Source organism: Etheostoma cragini, chromosome 9 (assembly GCF_013103735.1).
Source record: "Etheostoma cragini isolate CJK2018 chromosome 9, CSU_Ecrag_1.0, whole genome shotgun sequence".
In the NCBI taxonomy this organism is placed as follows: Eukaryota; Metazoa; Chordata; class Actinopteri; order Perciformes; family Percidae; genus Etheostoma; species Etheostoma cragini.
The window spans coordinates 19,676,056-19,693,780 of record NC_048415.1 but is presented as its reverse complement, the minus strand read 5'-3'; the positions used below and the strand labels follow the sequence as shown (position 1 = coordinate 19,693,780).

The window sequence follows — 17,725 nt, the reverse complement described above, 5'->3', positions numbered from 1 at the left end:
CATGTTTAAATTAAAATGAATAACCAACGCTTAAGAGTACAAATCTATACATTAGGCTACAAGGATTTTTAAAGACTGCATTTAAAGATTTCTCCAAAGGCACTGTTTGCAACAGCAGACTGCTCTTCCTCTCCCTTTTTCCTCACACTAGTGTTCATACAAGCAGGGAGAGAAACAAGAGGGAGCATGTAGAAGAAAATAATGAAAACTGAGGCATTTCATGGCTTATCAGCTAAAAGATTTCATCTGTTTTTTTTTCTTCTCCTTATCTTCCAGTTCAACCATATCTCTTGTTTCACTCAAACCAAGCCTTGCATACAGCCTTGTTTTAGTCAAGACAAACGTGAAGCAAAGTAGCAGTAAAGCAAATTCTAAAGATGTGGTTTTAACTGGTGAAAGGCATTTAGAGCTTCCAGCAACTTCACCAATCATACCTCGTAAGATCAGCAGCGGGGAGGTTCATTAAAGATCTCCAAACCTCGGTGAATGAGCTTTTGTTTTGACAGCTCGTATATTTGATAAAATACAGTTATGTTGTTGTCCACTTTCACAGCTGCCTGTCACTGTGGTGGACACACTTTGGTGCACAAATCTTTATTTTTGAATGTATTTTTTTTTAAGATTATTATATTTTGGGGCTTTTCCGCCCTAATGGACAAGACAGCTAGGTGAGAAAGGGGAAGACATGCAGGAAATCATCACAGGTTGGACTCGAACCCTGGACCGAGGCATACACCTCTATGTATATGTGCGCCTGCTCTACCAACTGAGCCAACTGCGCCACTCTGGTGCAGAAATCTGATATTGATGGAGCTTGCTATCGCCTCAACAGCCTCAAGCAGGTGAACGTTAGAGGTGGATAAAGAGAAGGGTGAGCCGAGTGCAGGACAGGCAGTGATGTGACTATGGGCCCTGAGGGGAGAGGGAGTAGGTCCGTTGGTGCGATCATAGACAGCAGCAAACACGACAATCTGCTTTAAAGGACACAACAACAAAATGTGACCTAAAAAGAAAAAGTCCAGACGAAATGTTGCTGTTAAAGCTCTGAGTCTTCTTGCCGGTACCTAATGACAGACGTCCGGTCCAGACCGCGCTGTAGCATGCTGTTTAGGGCCTCGCGAACGTCAAGAGTGCCGGAGTGGCCGTTGGGTAAGGACAGCGATTCTGACTGAGGGATGAGATAGTTGGAGGAGAAGTGAGGGGAAGAGTTGGAAAACAAAGAGGAGGACGAGGACGGGCTGGAGAAAAGAGAAGAGGAGGATGACGTTGGCATGAGGGTGGATGCGGGCAGGAGGCCGGCGGAGACGTGTGAAGCCAGGTTGTTTGAAGTGGAGGACGTGGAGGAAGAGCAGGAGGAGGTAGAGGGCGAAGGGCTGGCTTTCTGTGTAGGCATCTGGGGAGAAAGGGGCAGGTCAAATAAATCTAATAAGTCTTGGTTATTGGCGAGCAGGTTGTGGTTCTGCTGCTGTGTTGCGTGCCGATGTTGCTGCTGCGGCTGCTGCTGTAGCAAAATAGGCTGCTGTACTGGTGCGGCCTGCTGGGCATTGGGTGCAGTCCGAGAGATCAGAGACTCCAGGTTAAAGTCGTCTCCGAATACTGTGTGTACCCCTAGACTGTCCAAATGCAGTCCGCCCTCCGTGCTGTCTGGGGACGGAGATGGGGAGCTCACTGTCAGGTCCAAGATCTCATCCAGGGGATTCTTGGAAGACAAGTTGGGAGACAGTGTGGTCTGATGGAGTGGAAGTGATGGGTTCTTCAGCTGTTGAAAAGGGGTAACATAGGACTGGGGGTAAAACTGTGAGAAATTGGAGCGGATGCTAACCGTGTTGGGGACAGGGCCCTGGCTGGCGGTGGTGGTGGTGGTGGTGGAATTGTTGGACCAGATGTGGGTCCTTTGCTGGGTTTGGCTGTGTTTTCTCTGTAAGGACAACGGGTGTAAGTTCTGGGAGGGCTGCTGTAAAGGGGACAGGGTTTGGGCCTGCAGTCTCTGTTGCTGAGAGATCGGATTCTGGGGGAGAGGCTGAACAAGGGAGTGGTTAAGCATGGGTTTCGAGTTGAACAGATTTGCCAGGAGGTGCTTGTTCTCCTGTTCCATTTTACGATTGCGCTCCTCAACCAGCCGCAGGTCCGCGGCCTTCTGCTCCCTCTCCTTTCGTCTTCGCTTTACCTCCTCGTCCATTTGCAACAGCTCCTCGCGCACACGGGCCACACAGTTTTCAGGAATCTTTATACCTGGGAGAGATGAGGAGCATGGTCACGCCACAGGTATTAGTGAGGTAAATACTCAAAGACTTTCCTGAATAATGATTTACTAAAGACCAGACCCAGATCTTCCACCGCTAACCGTTTCATTTAAAGGTCACATCACAGCACATGTATTAACATGGACAGCTATGTGCTTCTGTGATGCCTTCTCCATTTTATGATTCTAAAAATACATATTTTCTACAGTGTATATATATTTTTTATCTTCATGCTGTTGGGTTTTCGTGGTTGTCAAGCTGAAACACCAAGTGTTCTGTGTATCCGGCCTAATAACTTCAACAAATGTCAGTAAGCATTGATGTTTTATTCAAGAGTTGATAGAAGAGGAATGAGGAATGTAAGCAACAATTCTGATTCCTTCATTTGTCAGTTAGAAGTGTCAACAAGATATTTTACCATCAGAACAACTAACTGACATCTGGTAAATTTTGTCAATGTTAAAAGTGTGAAAGATATTGTAACCACCAGTAAAAATGAGTCTTAGTAAAGTGCATATGACTTGCATCAGGGGGGATGTACTAACCGACTTGCTTGTTATGCTGTTTGGTTTTAAGGCGGACAATCTGCAGGATGCTGGAGCTGGTGATGTCAGACACCACATCGGATACACGCTTCCACACACGCAACAGAGCACCACACAACATGTGGTACTGACGGAGGCGCATGCCCTGCAAACACTCCTGACCTTCTTCTATTTTCTTACACTTTCCATTCCTAGGGAAAGGACAGGAGAGCAAAAGTCAAACATTTCATGCAGACAACACAGAGAGCACAAAAGTTCCTTGCATACCCCTCTTTTAGGAAAACTGTATGGCATGTTGAGGGACTGACTGTTGGCAAATTATGCGCGATCAGAGACGGCTCCGATCCTAGCATTTAAACACAGTTCACTGGTCATCTGGTGATGAGGGCACATGTGAGACTTGCAGGTTATTTCTTCATGACTGGTTCTCAGGGGATCTGCAAATCTCTGGGAATGGCATCTGACCCTAAAACCACCCTGACTAAATCCTAATGAGTTCCAGCCTGATTGGATGCTTTGAGCCATTAATCCCAGGGGACATTGTGGATTCCTACTTACCAGTTGGCATGACTACACTTCTTGAAGGAGAAGGTGAACTGATTCTCCCAGCTGTCCTTGGCTTCTTCCGACGTCACCTGGAATCGGAAATGTACAACACCAAAATCAGCAAAAAACTCCACAGTTTGATACAACACCATTACACAGGTTTAGAAATAGATCTTTACCAACATGGAAACTTTAGTAATAAAGGGGTGTCTTTTGTATTAAACCAAAGGTCAGAGCATAGTTTTAACTTTTTATTTTAATTTTTTATTAATCATTGTCAAAGGAGAGAAACAGTTACATCTTTAATAAAGAACATACAGATAAAGGGATTTTATTGTTTCCCATTGTCATATACGGAGCTTTTTCTTGAACACTGCCTGGTTCAGTACTCTTCCATGACCACTATGGGGCATCAGACTCCATGTACTGTATATACACTCCAAACAGCAATTGCAGTTGGGAGGAAAATGTCCGTCCTGAAAATGTCAATATGTCGATACATAACCAAAACATGTTTTGTATATTTTTGTTTATAGACCCTTTCATTGTCTGCTTGGGAAAAAACTATAAAAGTCAACTTTAAACATGTTTTTTTCCTGCTGGGTGGAGACATATGTTTTTGTTGTGAAGCACTTTGTGGCCCTATACCTGTGAGGGTTGCTATATAAATAAACTTTTACTTACTTACTTACATTATTTAGTATTTAGACACCAATATACAGGCACAACTATAAGCCCAACTTACTCATCAACAGACAATCAAGTCATTTACCTTCCGGTAACGCTGCTGCAGGTTGTCCAGGCTCTCGGGATGGGTCTGCTTGCCAATATTAGGCTTGTAGACAATCAGGTTCTTGCCTCTTCCTTGCTCGGCTAGCAGCACACATGGGTGGTTACCTCGCAGCTGTGGAGAGGCCATGCAGAGAGTGAATTATTATCTTAGAGACAAATACATTCTTTGAAGTGGACATCTACGGTGTCATCACATTGCTAACCAGTGAAGTTGGTTTTAACCAATAAAACATATACATGTAGTGCCTTTTACAGTATAGACCACAGGTTTAGTTTGCTAATTATAACATGGTCTCACCTTCAGGGACAGGTAGAATCCCTCGTCAGAGCCACTGAGCTTCAGTGACCTGTTGATGGCTTCCTCCCAGGGCATGCCTCTGTCCACACTGATCTACAGGGGCAAAAAGGATCACAGACTTAGGCATGTGCTGTGAATGAGGGGGAACCAAGCAGCTATGCAACCACACACTGTTGTCCTGAAGCTGAAAGAGACTCATGCTCAGAAACCCAGAATTACTTCTGACATATATTTAAAAACACACAGACATAAGACTCATTGTCTACCGCAGTCATGCACGTCTCCCCCTGTACTTGCTAAACAGGTCCTTGCTGTGCAGCCTTCTGCCTGGCTGCCAACTTTGAAATGTCAAATGCAGGTTAGCCTGCTGCCGACAGCTAATAGCAGAAGGTATCAGTAATTATCCTGTTCCCACTTGCCACTAGTGTCTACATAGGCCCCTGAGCCCTGGGCTAAGCCTGTGTGATAACAGCCTTACTGCTGGCAAAGTGACATCAATCATCATATAGTGCAGAGGTAGCTACTGGAGTTACCTCTTGGACTGGATGTGGAACACATTTCACAGTTGTATTGTCTTTGTATGCAAACCTTGTCATGAAAATCTTAATGGATTTATAGTCACTGGTATTTGCTTTCTGTGAAGATTTCTTAACATGCATCTGCTCTAATGGCTTCCTACAAACCCTACTGGATTTCACTCGAAGAACATAGAACACAAGATTTTCATTTTTTTATGTATGATGTTTATCCAGAGAATTACCCTTCTGGTTTGTGAGTGCAATGACTCAAGATTAGCCTGGGCCTGTAAATGTGCCTATGCTCACCCGTCTGTCTGTTGCCCTTCTGGTGATGGAGACATCCTCCTACATACATTAATGTAGGCAACACAATATTGCAGATCTTTTCTTGGTTGTGCAACACAATTCTTATTTTGGCTTCTTTAAAACTAGGGCTGGACATTGCAGGGTATCTCAAGATTTGATACAATTGAGATATTTTGCCCACAGTAATGAGACTCCAAACTTAGGAGAATCAGTGATGTGCATTATGTTTATAGAAAGGCATCTTACAATATACCGGAAATGCGGTGCCTACCTTATACAGAACAACCTGTCCATCCTGAGGGTTTCCGACTGTCAGGAAAGTTTCCTGCTTTTCCTCATAGATCTCATCGTTACCCGGGGCAAGGTCTGTCAGAGACACAACAGAACAAGAGAACCAAAAGATTACTCACAGTAGCAGATTAGGAACAATCTCTCTTTTTTAAATCAATCCCTTAAGGGCCAACGGCAATCCAGTTTAACAAACAGAGAATTATCAGTGTAATGATCAATACTGTAAGTTACGTTTTTATACAGTTAGTCTGTTTTTGAAAAGCCTGTCAATATATTTCAAACAGTTTTTACCTTTTCTTTTTGTGGTTGTTGTTACGCAACATAAACATTTTGGACCACAAATAAAATTGCATTGTTGTAAAACCATGCTGTGTTTTGAGCTCCATACCTAAGATTCCCATGTCATATTTGCCCTCCTTCTTATCCTTCTCGATTAGATAGTCAAAGTTGTCGGTGAAGTACTGGAAGAGATAGTTCTGCTTGTGGACCTCCAGGCCCAAGATGCGATTTAAGAACTTGGTGATGCTGCAGTCTGGGATAGAGAGACAGCACAGAACAGTAACTGCAGCTGATTTTGTGTTGACAGATGAACAATGAACCCAGCTAAAGGTAAATGTTGAAGTAAGTAGCCTGGATCAACGTATTTATCTTAAGAATACTGGCATACAATATGCCTGCGTGCCTCTTGGGTACTCTACCTTTCTCAGTACTGATCCCAAAGCGAGACTCTCGACAAAAGATGCCCACATCCATCATTCCAAGTTTCATGTCTGGAATGAAATAAAGAAAAATCGTTGTTTTACTGATCAATCACAGGAAACTCTGCTGGTGAAGTTATCTGTTTACAGAAGGTGGCAATCAACCAAAGCTCTAACATACCTCTGAAGAAAGCGGCATCACCCCCAGGGTAGCCTTTGGGAGGGGGCACCTTGTTCTCTATGTGGCCAAGGATTGCTTTGGTGATTTTGTCAAGAGCCTTGGTACCATACTGCAAGAAAAGAGACATGCAATTGGTATACCCAAATTTATTAAGTTATTAAGTTATTTTCAGAAGGTTAATTTGCCTACCTTGTTCTCAAAGTTGTACTTGCTCAGGTCTCTGGATTCTGTGGCTCTCCTGTCTCCATGCGTCAATGCACCCTGCAAAGTGGTGGATTAGCAACATTAGTGTTGTTATTATAATTATAATTATAATTATTATAGTTATTATACATATTAGGGTTGCAGGCTTCCGACTATCATCACACTAATACAGATGGACAAAGTGATTTGGGCTGAATCTGTTAACTATGAACTGCGTACAGTATATGATAGTACTATACAGTCATAGGAATAGTGTGGACTTTTAGCCCTCTAATGAATAAATCCTGCTCTTTAAAATAGAAGAGATTGAGTATTTCACATGATGTGTGTTATTGTAAGGGTATGGAATTGTATGTTTTTGTTATTGTAAATGTATGTTATTGCATTAACTTTTTATAATTTGACAAAATACAGAAATCCTTTAAATTACAACACATTGTGTGAATGTTTGCCATGTTGAAGCTCAACTGCAAGCACCACTTTTAATTACCTGGAAATCTACAAGTAGAGTCCCTTTCACACACACAAACCTAAAATTATCTACACCTGCGGTCTGAAACCTTTTAAATATGAAGAACCATTTTAAAACCTTTGAGTTAATCAGTGTGCCATATCAGCATTAAGCCTTCCATCATCTACCAACCCTACTCAGGCAGTGTTCTCTGTCCCTTGGCACCGCATTCTATGAAGAAGGCAACCAAACTACCGTAAATAACAGGCTGTGCTCCTGCCAATGGCTGTGAAAAAGCTCATTTGGCATGCAGATGGAACATTTCCATAATACTCTTGCACACTTAGTAGCTAGTGTGCCATTTGTTGAGCTACCGCATGCCAATGGTGGCACTTGTGCCTATGGTTGCTGACACCTGATCTAGACATTATCCGTCAGAGCTGTATTTGAAAATGCAAATGTCCCAATCAGTTGAATCAGACACCGACTGCTGTACCCTGCAAGCTCCTAAGCACACAAATTATTTGTCGGTAAGGGCCATTGTAGAAAACATTGGACAAATTCAAGGAACTGCAGGAGACTCGGTTGTTTTTAACCAAATTATAAACGGGTCAATGAAGCACTGTTTTTCCTGACATGTCCAGTCTGCTGCACGCTCTACCCATCACCACCCCTCGACTAAACCCAACAGAGTATTTCCGCTAAGTGAGAACGCATCTGACATGGACAATCTCCTGTTGTGTGCAACATAAGTGAAAGGTACATATTCTGGGATTCATATGTGAAACTGGCTTAGGTCCGATATAACTAAGTTGTGTACTAGTGTATAGAACTACAGTCCAGTTCAAAATCCTGGAGAAAACTGTGAAAGCTTTAACACACACACACACACACACACACACACACACACACACACACACACACACACACACACACACACACACACACACACACACACACACACACACACACACACACACACACACACACACACACACACACACCTTTTCTGTAACTGCCTACTGACATTGTGCCTCAACAGGACTTCGAGTAACATTTAAGAGACACAGACATAAGACAACTACAAGACAAAAGTGCATGAAAAAACATTATTCAACCACAATCTTAACTTAAATTTGAGTGTGGGGTTTATTTAAGATGCAAGCCCGTGTGGTTTTCATCCTTTACAGATTTCAAATGAACTGTGAAGAAGGTGGAGGAAAATTTAGAAGAAGCAAAGTCAACAGAAGATCAATCTTAGCTGCTAGCTCTGCCCACACAGGAAAATGCCTTGAGATACCAAAACAAAAGGGATGTTTTAGCCAAATATTACTTCACTGCTGATCTGGACTCAACCAGTTACCAAGGTATTCAGCAGAAGCCATGCAATGCTGCGTTTGTGTGTGTGTGTGTGTGTGTTGTAACGGATTCATGCAGGCAGGCAGACAGATGAGATGTGACCTATTCCTGATGCAGATTTACCAAAAATGGCTGGCAAACACATGAACGACTTCCTGGAACCGCTGTCCCATAGCACCCCCCTTGTCGTTTTCCCAAAAGAACTGTCATGCTGTGTCACCATGGAAATAAATGATGACGTATAAATAATGCTGGTGCTGAAAAGCATTGATAATTACAGAAGATTGGAGTTATAAATTTTCCAGACAAGCCCCTTTGCTGTTTCTGCTTTGCTTATTCAGTTTTCCATTATTGAGCTCCAGCAGGGAAAGACCCAGAATCTTTTGAGGTTTGTGGAGAAAAGTAGATTTTTAAGCGAACCAACAATAAAAGAGACCGTGCGTAGAGCTAATAGGCTAGGGAAAACCCCAGGAAACAGGAAGGACAAAGGGTAAAGCCAGGGTGAAAAGGCAAATGGCAGATCAATAAACACAAAACACAGATCCTCTCCGTTTACAGTGGAACAATTCTTCTCACACTCCAAACGACAACAAGAGGAAAAGGATTATTTTCCCATGAGACAGATTTTCACTCAGTTATATGGAAAAATGTAGTAAACGTGGAAGAATTTTGCAAAATAGGAGGAGCAAATACAACACCCAAACACAATCTCAACTATAAGGATTTGATATTTACCAGGCTCTCTAGTCTCTTAGCCACAATGGAGGCAAAACGTCTCTCCCCCGCCAACTCGGAGATGAGGAAGATGTACTCTGGGGCCGTCACCTGATTGGACCGATGTGTGCGACCTGGAAGGAGAAAGAAAAGACAGTATTTATACTATTAAAACAGTAAGAGCGAGGAGGCCTACGGACTAAATGCATTTTACAGTGCACATTGTTAATTCCTTCCAGCAAAAATTTATAATTTTACAATACAATTTTAACAACAAAGATGGATGAGCACCCAGTGTCATGACTGTGGTGGTGTTGTCAAACAGAAATCTGGCCAACGGAAAACACTGACTGAAAAATATTTTTGACAAACAAGGTAATCATGTCCTAATGTTTGAAATGACACAATAGTAGTATGAGTTGATATACATCTTTCTGACTTATCTTCATGTTACTTTGTGTGCAACATCTCTGATTACAACAGACTAGACAGACAAAAACAAGTAACACAGGCTGCATCTACTCACAGAATGGATGCATTATTAGTACCAGAAAAATAAGAAGGGGATATTTTGGTGACATGATTAGACCTGGAACATCAAATGAGATCTGATATCAAGTAAATCTAATATTTACACTATGAGAGGAGATCCCCTTTTCAACAGCCAACAACCAAAAAAAGAAAAACTTTCAACAAAGTTATATTTGGAAGCCAAAGAAAATGCAATAGAATCTCTTATGAGGACATACATATGACTTTCTTTGTGTATTTGTACAATGTGCATGTGTCTGAACACTAACCTTCCAAACTTTAAGAATTAAGCTAAGAGTGAGTTTCACACCAAGTAGAGAAGCTGCTAATGAAAGTAATTACTTAAGCACTTTTCTAATTATGGCAAACCATTTATCCATCCACTCCTCTGTGATTGTGTATGTGTTGAACATGATGTGTTGATGAGTGGAAGCATAAAAAAAATACATAATGGATGCAGACACTAAATCCTTGCCTATATATACACGTACCAGTCAAAAGTTTGGACACACTTTCTCACTGACTTGAATGGTAAACTGTGCCCAAACTTTTGACTTGTACTGTACACCATGTGGAATAACTGAAAGCAACCCCAACCATATACTGTATTACCAGCAGTGTTTCAGTAAGACAAGCCAACATATGTCCTGATTTGGTAATCCTTGGCCTAAACAGTAAGAGATCAAACTAGGTAAGGCTCCTTGGAGTAAGCCTCTCCTGACGTTAAAAGGAGGAACTACGCCTCTTTATATTTCTGATACCCTGTGACCCAAAAACTGCTGCCTGTTCAGCCCATCTTTCTAGCTTTGACATCATGAAGTGCTGTAGCAAAAAACGTGCAACTCAACATCCATTGATAAGAAATTACACAATATGATGAGTTGTAATAAGTCATTTTTCCAGACAAACTTTGTTTTAGGTGTATTTGACCTTTGTTGCTGTAGTAATACAGTATAGTAAATATGGAAAATAATACTGACGCCCATGTTCCATGTAACAAACATCAACAACTTTAAATTAGCTTGAGAGACCCAAGACGGCACATTTTAATGGAAAATCTCAAAAATGTTTTTTTTTTGTATACCTCTTTTACTTTTAAAAGACTTATTGTAGGATTACATTTCCTGACTCACCAAATTGCTGAATGGCCCTGTCTGCACTCCATGGCAGCTCTAAAGTCATGTGGACCCTGCGCTTCTGGTTTCTCACTCGCTTGTCCGCCTGAAGAGAAATCCCAGAGCTGGCCGCCTCTGAGATGATGGCCACCAACTGAAGGAAAGAGTTTTTTTGGTATTGGTGGACATCATACTGACCATTGTTTATAATGCAGTACATTTCTTTAAGACACAGATTGTTTGCAGCCAAGTCATGGATTTGTAGATACAAGACATCATTTATATCTATTTGACTGGTGTATCTGACCTTCTCTGCACCCATGAAGCGATCTTTCTCCTTGATGTTGATGTGGTCGATGGTAAGCCCCTGCTCAGCACGTGACTCATAACGGACGCTGCCATCAAGACACCGCACCACACGACCTTTACGACCAGTCATCTGCAGAGAAAAATATTCAATACATTGTCAGACATTTGCCGTAAAAAAACATCAACGTTTATTTGTTGCTCTTTTTTTGGGAACATTGATTTAGATGGTGAAGAACACGTGAATCCCACCTGTACCATTTAAGCTCATTAGATACCTGTGGCCAGGGAGTTTATAGTTCAGGGTTTTAGGCATGTACCTCTGAGACTTTATCTGGTCCTCCAAACTTATCGATGAGCTCGTCTAAGGTATTGAGAGGTAGTTCTTTTCCCAGCATGGATATTTTATGGAGGAGGCCTTGTTTCATCTCCTCTATCCTGGCTGTGAATAGGAAAGCAGATGAAACATTAACCATGGAACCCTGATAGGAAAGAGTCACAAAAACAACTGGGCATGGAAGGTTGTTTCACCGTCTAGATATGCATCTGTTTGATTGGGACTGGACACACCTACTAAGGCTGAAAAGGCTTCTGCCTACTGACAACACAAACTAAAAAAAAAAGATATCTCCCTACCTGTCTGGCAGCTAGTGTGGTTAACAAAGATGACATCATCATTGTCAAGCAGGGAGTCTGGTGAGGAGTTGGAGTCTGTGTCCATGCCATCGGAGTCACTACTGCTGTCATCGCTAATGTTGATCACACCGCCGCTGTCCATGGTGTGCTTGTGTACCTTGGGCTGGCGACCTCTAGGCTTCCCTGGTTGGAAACACAAAGTACAGCTCAACAACACTTTCTGTAGTATCATTCAATGAAAGGGGAAGAAATGGAAGCGGATTGCAAGAAAAATTGTGTTTCGATGTGAATCATGGCTGCCAGATGGTATGCAATCACACACACACACACACACACACACACACACACACACACACACACACACACACACACACACACACACACACACACACACACACACACACACACACCTGTTAACTGTTCTAATACAATTTAGGGTACACATTCTTGCATGGTGTTCACTTACGTTTTCTCTTATTCCCTGGTGCCTTCTCTCTCCTCTGTTTTTCTGAAGGGAAATGTTTTGTTACAAGGGACTGGAACACTCCCCTAAAGGAAAGAGGAAGAGGATAAAAAGAGAGAGAAATCTTTATTCTGACAGCAAAGTGGTCAGCCTTCTGATAGCTGTTAGGTGTTGACAGACATGTTGCGTGTGATCTAATATACCAAACCTTCAGGCATGTCTGCTGTGAGAGGTTTAGAGTCAAACAAGTCTAGCGTTCTTGTTTTTCTTGCATGAGCCATTTCATAATTAAAAAGCTGCTAATAACTGAAGAGATTGTTTGGTTTAATTAAAGATAATGGTGAGGATGTTAATGACACGACTTGAATCCTTATTATTTTATTGAATGCATGTGGTGAGAACTTGTTTTCCTCAAGATTGGCAAATCATTAGACAGTTTAATGAAGCAACAAAATGAAATAGAAGAAACCCACAGGCTGCTAGGGCTTCCAGCAAACAGAAAGAAACCTTTCCATACAGGGTTTAATGTCTGAGAAAGGTATGAAGGAGGAAAATGCTAAACTTTCCTGTTTTCCTAAAAAACCTTGCTGTTGTGAGCATTTAGCTGTTCAGACAGTGCTGTAACCCAGAGAAGACGTTTTGTCATTTTAGTAGATATTCTTTCAAATATACACATCAACTCAAAAACATACAGTGTCAAAACAAACCAACAGAGAACATATTCCTTTTTCACTCACTCTGCTGCAGAGACAAATCTGTCGAGATGCCCGTCATTCTCATCCAGGACTTCTCTGGTACGGGACTCTCCAGTAGACTGTAGCCCAATAACGATGCACTGTGGTGGAGGTGAACCAAATACACATCAACAACCAAACAGGTCTACTGTGTTACCTGAAGTCAATTCTATTGTGTTGTATTATACCACAATTATTTAAAAAAAAGCCCTCATCTCAAGCTGTGAGAAATGCTTAATACAACCTTAATAAGGCTTATAGATTCAACTAATGACATCCAAAACTCTGACATTCCTACGCAGACATAGCAACGTTTTGGCCTAACTATGCTTCAAAACAGGTTTAATTTACAAAAAAAAAAAAAAAAAAAAAGTGATCTATCCTTGCAGCTATCCCCACTTGTTTATCCAATATCAGTTCTTGCTTGGATTTTCCTGTGGATTATTTATAAGCCTATAGATTATACATACTATATGAGTCAGTGTTCAAGTGTGTTGTGCTGACCTTTCCAGCCTGCAGCTCTTTTTGGGCCAGCTCCACCAGGCAGCGGACCTTGGCAGCGATACAGAGGTATTTGAAGAAGCGCTGGTGGGACGACCAGAACTGTCCCCAGAGAGACTTCCTGCTGACTAGGCCCAGCTCATCGGCTGCACGCATGAACACCTGCAACGCCTCTGCCCACTGGACACAGATTCACTTTAATGTATAGTGTGTGTTTTTTAATTCTCACACACCTTACCATAAGCATACACAAATATAATAGACACAGGTATGATGCTCACCAGTATGGCAGCTTTGTTATAGACCAGTTTGAAGTCATTGTCCAGTGCGATCTCTTCAATGCGGAAAGACACCCCTGAGAAACTAAGCTGCCTGGCGATATACATCCCGCTTACTTTCATGTCCATGGCAACAATTTCCATGGCACCGACACCTCTGTTTACAAAGAGCATATAAATTATTCAACATAACTCAATCACAGATCAACCAGCCATAACCACAAACTGATTGTGAGTTATTTCACCACATCTGTGGGGCAATATTAAAAAGTTAAATTGGAATTCTATTGAACTGGAAACGAGCACAACGTCCCACTTTTGATCAAAGACGTCATGCAGCACCTAAAACTGAAAAAAAAAACTGAAATAGACATTGTTTGGTTTTGCTGAACCATTTTTTAAAACTTGGCAACCCTTCATTGATATAGTAGAATTTAGGATCTTGGATCTTACGGATACTTATCTAATCCCATAATCTTTTGTACAGGACCTGTTGCGTTTGTGTATGTAAATGTTTTTGTAAAACTGTTTCTGTAATTTATTATAGAATTTGTTTGCAATAAAGTTAAAAGTTTGCCATCTAAAATACCAATAAATAGATAAATCTGAGTACTTCCTAGTCCGGCCTTTATAAAAAGGTAATTTTCCAGTATGCGCTAGAATTTGAAGATACATATCCACATGATTGAAAGGCAATCGGAAAACAGAACACTTTTGAAGGAATTCCGCGACATGTCACCCTACGAACCTCTTTTCGATGGCGTGCAGGAAGTCATCAAAGGCTCTGAAGGGCGTGCCCTCACCCCAGATCCCCAGGCGGCTCATGTAGATCATGTTCTTTGGCTCAGAGGCACCTGGGGGAAAACAATATTCTAAAATATTTGGTTGTATTGCATTTTGTATACAAGTGTGTGTTTATTTGTGTGTCAGCCTACCTGTGGCACTGGCATACACCACTCTGGCCCGGGGCAGCTTGTTTTGCAGGTCAAGCACTGCCTTGCCCATCTTTGTAGATGTGGCGTTCTTTGCTTTGTGGCATTCGTCAAAAATAATCTTTAATGGGGAAAGGTCAAGGGCAAACAATGCAGATTTTGGAACAGAAATTTGTGTTAGAAAACTATTGGATTGTATTATTGTTTAAATGGAAGGATACAACTCCGTCAAAGTCTGGCTTGCACCAATCTATGATCTGTTTAATTCTCGTCCGGTGCTGCCCTCCTGCCTGGCTCTCTCCAATCAGCGCAGAGTAAGTCGCAAACAGGACTCCTTCTGAGGTAGCTGTGTCTCCATACTTAATCTACAATAATAAATCAAACATTCGAAAGAGGGGAGTATTCGTGAGATACGTATTAACACTTACAGAGCCAAATATACAGCGTGTCTCCTGTATCTGCTTGTCATGGTTTTAACTCAAACAGTTGCCAGGAACAACATATTCTTCCAGCTTGTTACACTAATTCCACCTGGACTCACCTTGTTTAAGGCATGCACAGGAATATTCTGAGCATCTATGTCTTTGAGATCCCTCTCTGCATCATATTTCAGGTCATTGGATATGCTGAACCTGAGGGCAGAAGCAAGAAAGTCAGTCATTTGAACGGCTTATGCACCAACTAACTAACTGGATGCAACACACAATCATATAAATTAATTTTAATTTTGAACCCTGATTGAAACCCAATGAAACTGTGGTAGTTATTTAGGTTTAAAGTGATTTCTTTGGCCCCTCTATGGACCAGAGTTGTTTATCTCTCATACCATAGTGATTTCTTCCTTCCCTTAAGGTAGTTCTCCAGGATGATTCCTGCCACGGTGCGTCCCTTTCCGACCCCTGCCCCATCTCCGATCAAGAAGCCTGCCCTCTGGTTGTTCTGAAGGATAACCTCGTGTTGCTGGGGGCGCACAAAGAGAAAATGCGTTGACAAAGATGCCTGCATAATAATACCATTAATCATAGAAGCAAAATGAAAAATTACATTATGTACTGTGTGTGTACCTGGCAGGCATAGATGATGGCCTCTAGCTGCAGAGCTGACAGTAGGCCACGGTTTATAGTTCCCTCAGGGATAGACAAAGTGTATGTGATGTCAGGAGGAGGGACACTGGATAGCGTGTTGGTCTCCACCACTATGTCAGGATGAGAAATTCCTATAGTGGCTGTAGAGAGGAAGAAAACGAAAACGGCAGTTTAAAAAGGGAAAGTTTCACAAAAGTGTTCAATGCACAAAGCACGAGTGTGTTGCTATAATAAGAAGTAAAATGTAGATGTAATAACAGATAACTAGATGTTGACATTTAGTCTATTGACCTACATTTGGAAGGTCTGTACTCAGCATATGTGTCTACATGTCCCAGTTCCTCTGTCTCCTCTTCTTCAGCATCCTCTTCCTCCTCTGGGGGGGACTGGGTTCTCTGAGGCTGGGAACACCAAAGAGATTTTAATAAATGTAATTCACATTAATAATAACAGCCGCATTTGGGAGTTATGCATCGTGTTCCAGCTTATGTGAAGACAAGTTATAAAATACATTGTAGCTGAAAATGTCAAAGGCAGGTGAGTAGTAGTAGTTAGTAAAAGGTTAGCACAGCACATCTAGACAGCACATCTAGAGCTCCTTATTTGAGAATGTTAACCAGTGCAACGGTAAAAACAACTTAAATTACCGGTGCGTAAAACCAGCTGAAGCAGAATGAATAAGAGCTTCAAAACATGTTTGTAACTGTAGACAGAACAGTGCTTCACCTATTCCGGCAACATCAGATTAATGTTATATGAGAAACTGGAAATGCAAAACAGTCCCATTTATATTAAACTGTCTCTTTTCTTTATACGTAGAATATTAAATGAGGTAATCCAGTTTACTGTATAAGATCTGTTCTCTATGCAATGTGCATTTGTGCAATGCCCAATACATGCAACATGAAATGTTTTCATCATCTAGGATAATAGACCTGCCAAAGAAGGAGCAACCATTACAATTTCACTCATCACATGTTACTAATGCGGCCCTCAGTCTTAGATTAGTGGCATGTTATGTTGCCATGTAAAACAATTAAGCCTCATCTTGTGTTGCAAACAGACAGGGCAATAACAGCTGCACATTAGACATATAACATACACTGAATATCTCTGTATTACTGACAACTGCCATTAGGCTCATCTAGTTAGAGAGCTTGGTTTCATTTTAACATCAGATTGGAGAGGTTGGTGTGGCTACCTGGAATCCTCCTAAAGGTGGGGTGCTGATAATAGCAGTTATATCATCCAAACTGGCCAAGCCATGAAACCTGCTGGTGCCATTCAGCTGTCAACAAAACATAAAATGAAGAAATACAAAAACAAATGAAAACGGTTGCAATGCATAAGAAAAGGGTAACAGACAAAACATGATACATCACTTTATGTGTGTGTTCTGTATAAATGAATGTGCATGAGTGTGTTCATGGATGTCTGATGGAGCAGCATTCAACAAAATGCAATTTGTTGTCTGGGGGTGAAAAGCCAATGACAACAACAACAAAAGGCAGATAAAGCCGTGAGTGTCTGGGCAACATAATGGATGAAATGATGGCAGAATGAAAAGGAAAACATAAAAGGCTTTCAGAAAGCAGCAGAAATAAATGTACTCTGATTCATATCAAAAAGATATCCTTGGACCCATCTAATTCAAAATAGACTCAACAACAATACGAGCAGGGATAGAGGACTAATACTCAAGAACATAGTTGCTCTTCTCAGACCGACTTGGAGACCATGAAATACTACACTTCAATGAGTTTCTTTAAAGGGACAGTTCAACAAAAGCAAAGATGATTATTGTTTATCTCATAGAAAATGTGATACCTGTATAAAGGCCGAATAATTTCTTTTTTTGTCTTCTTTTTTTAAAATGACTCTGCTATTTTGTTCTATGACCCGGCTGCTTCACAAACTACTTTCTTCTGTAAGTTTTAAACATAGACTGTATAAAATAGGTTTGTGCTCCCGAGCGCTGCAATGCCCTCCCTTCTCTTC

The 17,725-nt window shown here is 41.4% G+C and overlaps 1 protein-coding gene across 4 annotated transcripts in view; it reads right to left on the bottom strand.

The window, feature by feature from the left end:
• Positions 1 to 890: 890 nt before the first annotated feature.
• The window catches only part of si:ch73-63e15.2 (protein strawberry notch homolog 2), a 60,267-nt gene continuing 43,432 nt past the window's right edge, over positions 891 to 17,725 (bottom strand). For 3 of the 4 annotated variants that reach the window (XM_034882611.1, XM_034882612.1, XM_034882614.1), the window contains 27 exons: positions 16,929 to 17,015; positions 16,023 to 16,128; positions 15,707 to 15,867; positions 15,469 to 15,602; positions 15,184 to 15,274; positions 14,864 to 15,007; positions 14,646 to 14,763; positions 14,459 to 14,564; positions 13,714 to 13,867; positions 13,436 to 13,612; positions 12,935 to 13,032; positions 12,201 to 12,283; positions 11,735 to 11,917; positions 11,419 to 11,540; positions 11,100 to 11,231; positions 10,811 to 10,946; positions 9,168 to 9,280; positions 6,608 to 6,679; positions 6,419 to 6,527; positions 6,238 to 6,309; positions 5,928 to 6,071; positions 5,520 to 5,614; positions 4,425 to 4,517; positions 4,107 to 4,238; positions 3,347 to 3,423; positions 2,789 to 2,979; positions 891 to 2,232 (listed from right to left, as the gene is read on the bottom strand). In XM_034882611.1, the coding sequence (XP_034738502.1) occupies positions 1,037 to 2,232; positions 2,789 to 2,979; positions 3,347 to 3,423; positions 4,107 to 4,238; positions 4,425 to 4,517; positions 5,520 to 5,614; positions 5,928 to 6,071; positions 6,238 to 6,309; positions 6,419 to 6,527; positions 6,608 to 6,679; positions 9,168 to 9,280; positions 10,811 to 10,946; positions 11,100 to 11,231; positions 11,419 to 11,540; positions 11,735 to 11,917; positions 12,201 to 12,283; positions 12,935 to 13,032; positions 13,436 to 13,612; positions 13,714 to 13,867; positions 14,459 to 14,564; positions 14,646 to 14,763; positions 14,864 to 15,007; positions 15,184 to 15,274; positions 15,469 to 15,602; positions 15,707 to 15,867; positions 16,023 to 16,128; positions 16,929 to 17,015 (4,326 nt within the window). In that variant the 3' untranslated portion in view covers positions 891 to 1,036. The remainder of the gene's footprint in view (positions 2,233 to 2,788; positions 2,980 to 3,346; positions 3,424 to 4,106; positions 4,239 to 4,424; positions 4,518 to 5,519; positions 5,615 to 5,927; positions 6,072 to 6,237; positions 6,310 to 6,418; positions 6,528 to 6,607; positions 6,680 to 9,167; positions 9,281 to 10,810; positions 10,947 to 11,099; positions 11,232 to 11,418; positions 11,541 to 11,734; positions 11,918 to 12,200; positions 12,284 to 12,934; positions 13,033 to 13,435; positions 13,613 to 13,713; positions 13,868 to 14,458; positions 14,565 to 14,645; positions 14,764 to 14,863; positions 15,008 to 15,183; positions 15,275 to 15,468; positions 15,603 to 15,706; positions 15,868 to 16,022; positions 16,129 to 16,928; positions 17,016 to 17,725) is intronic. The other variant, XM_034882613.1, reaches the window with a different exon arrangement.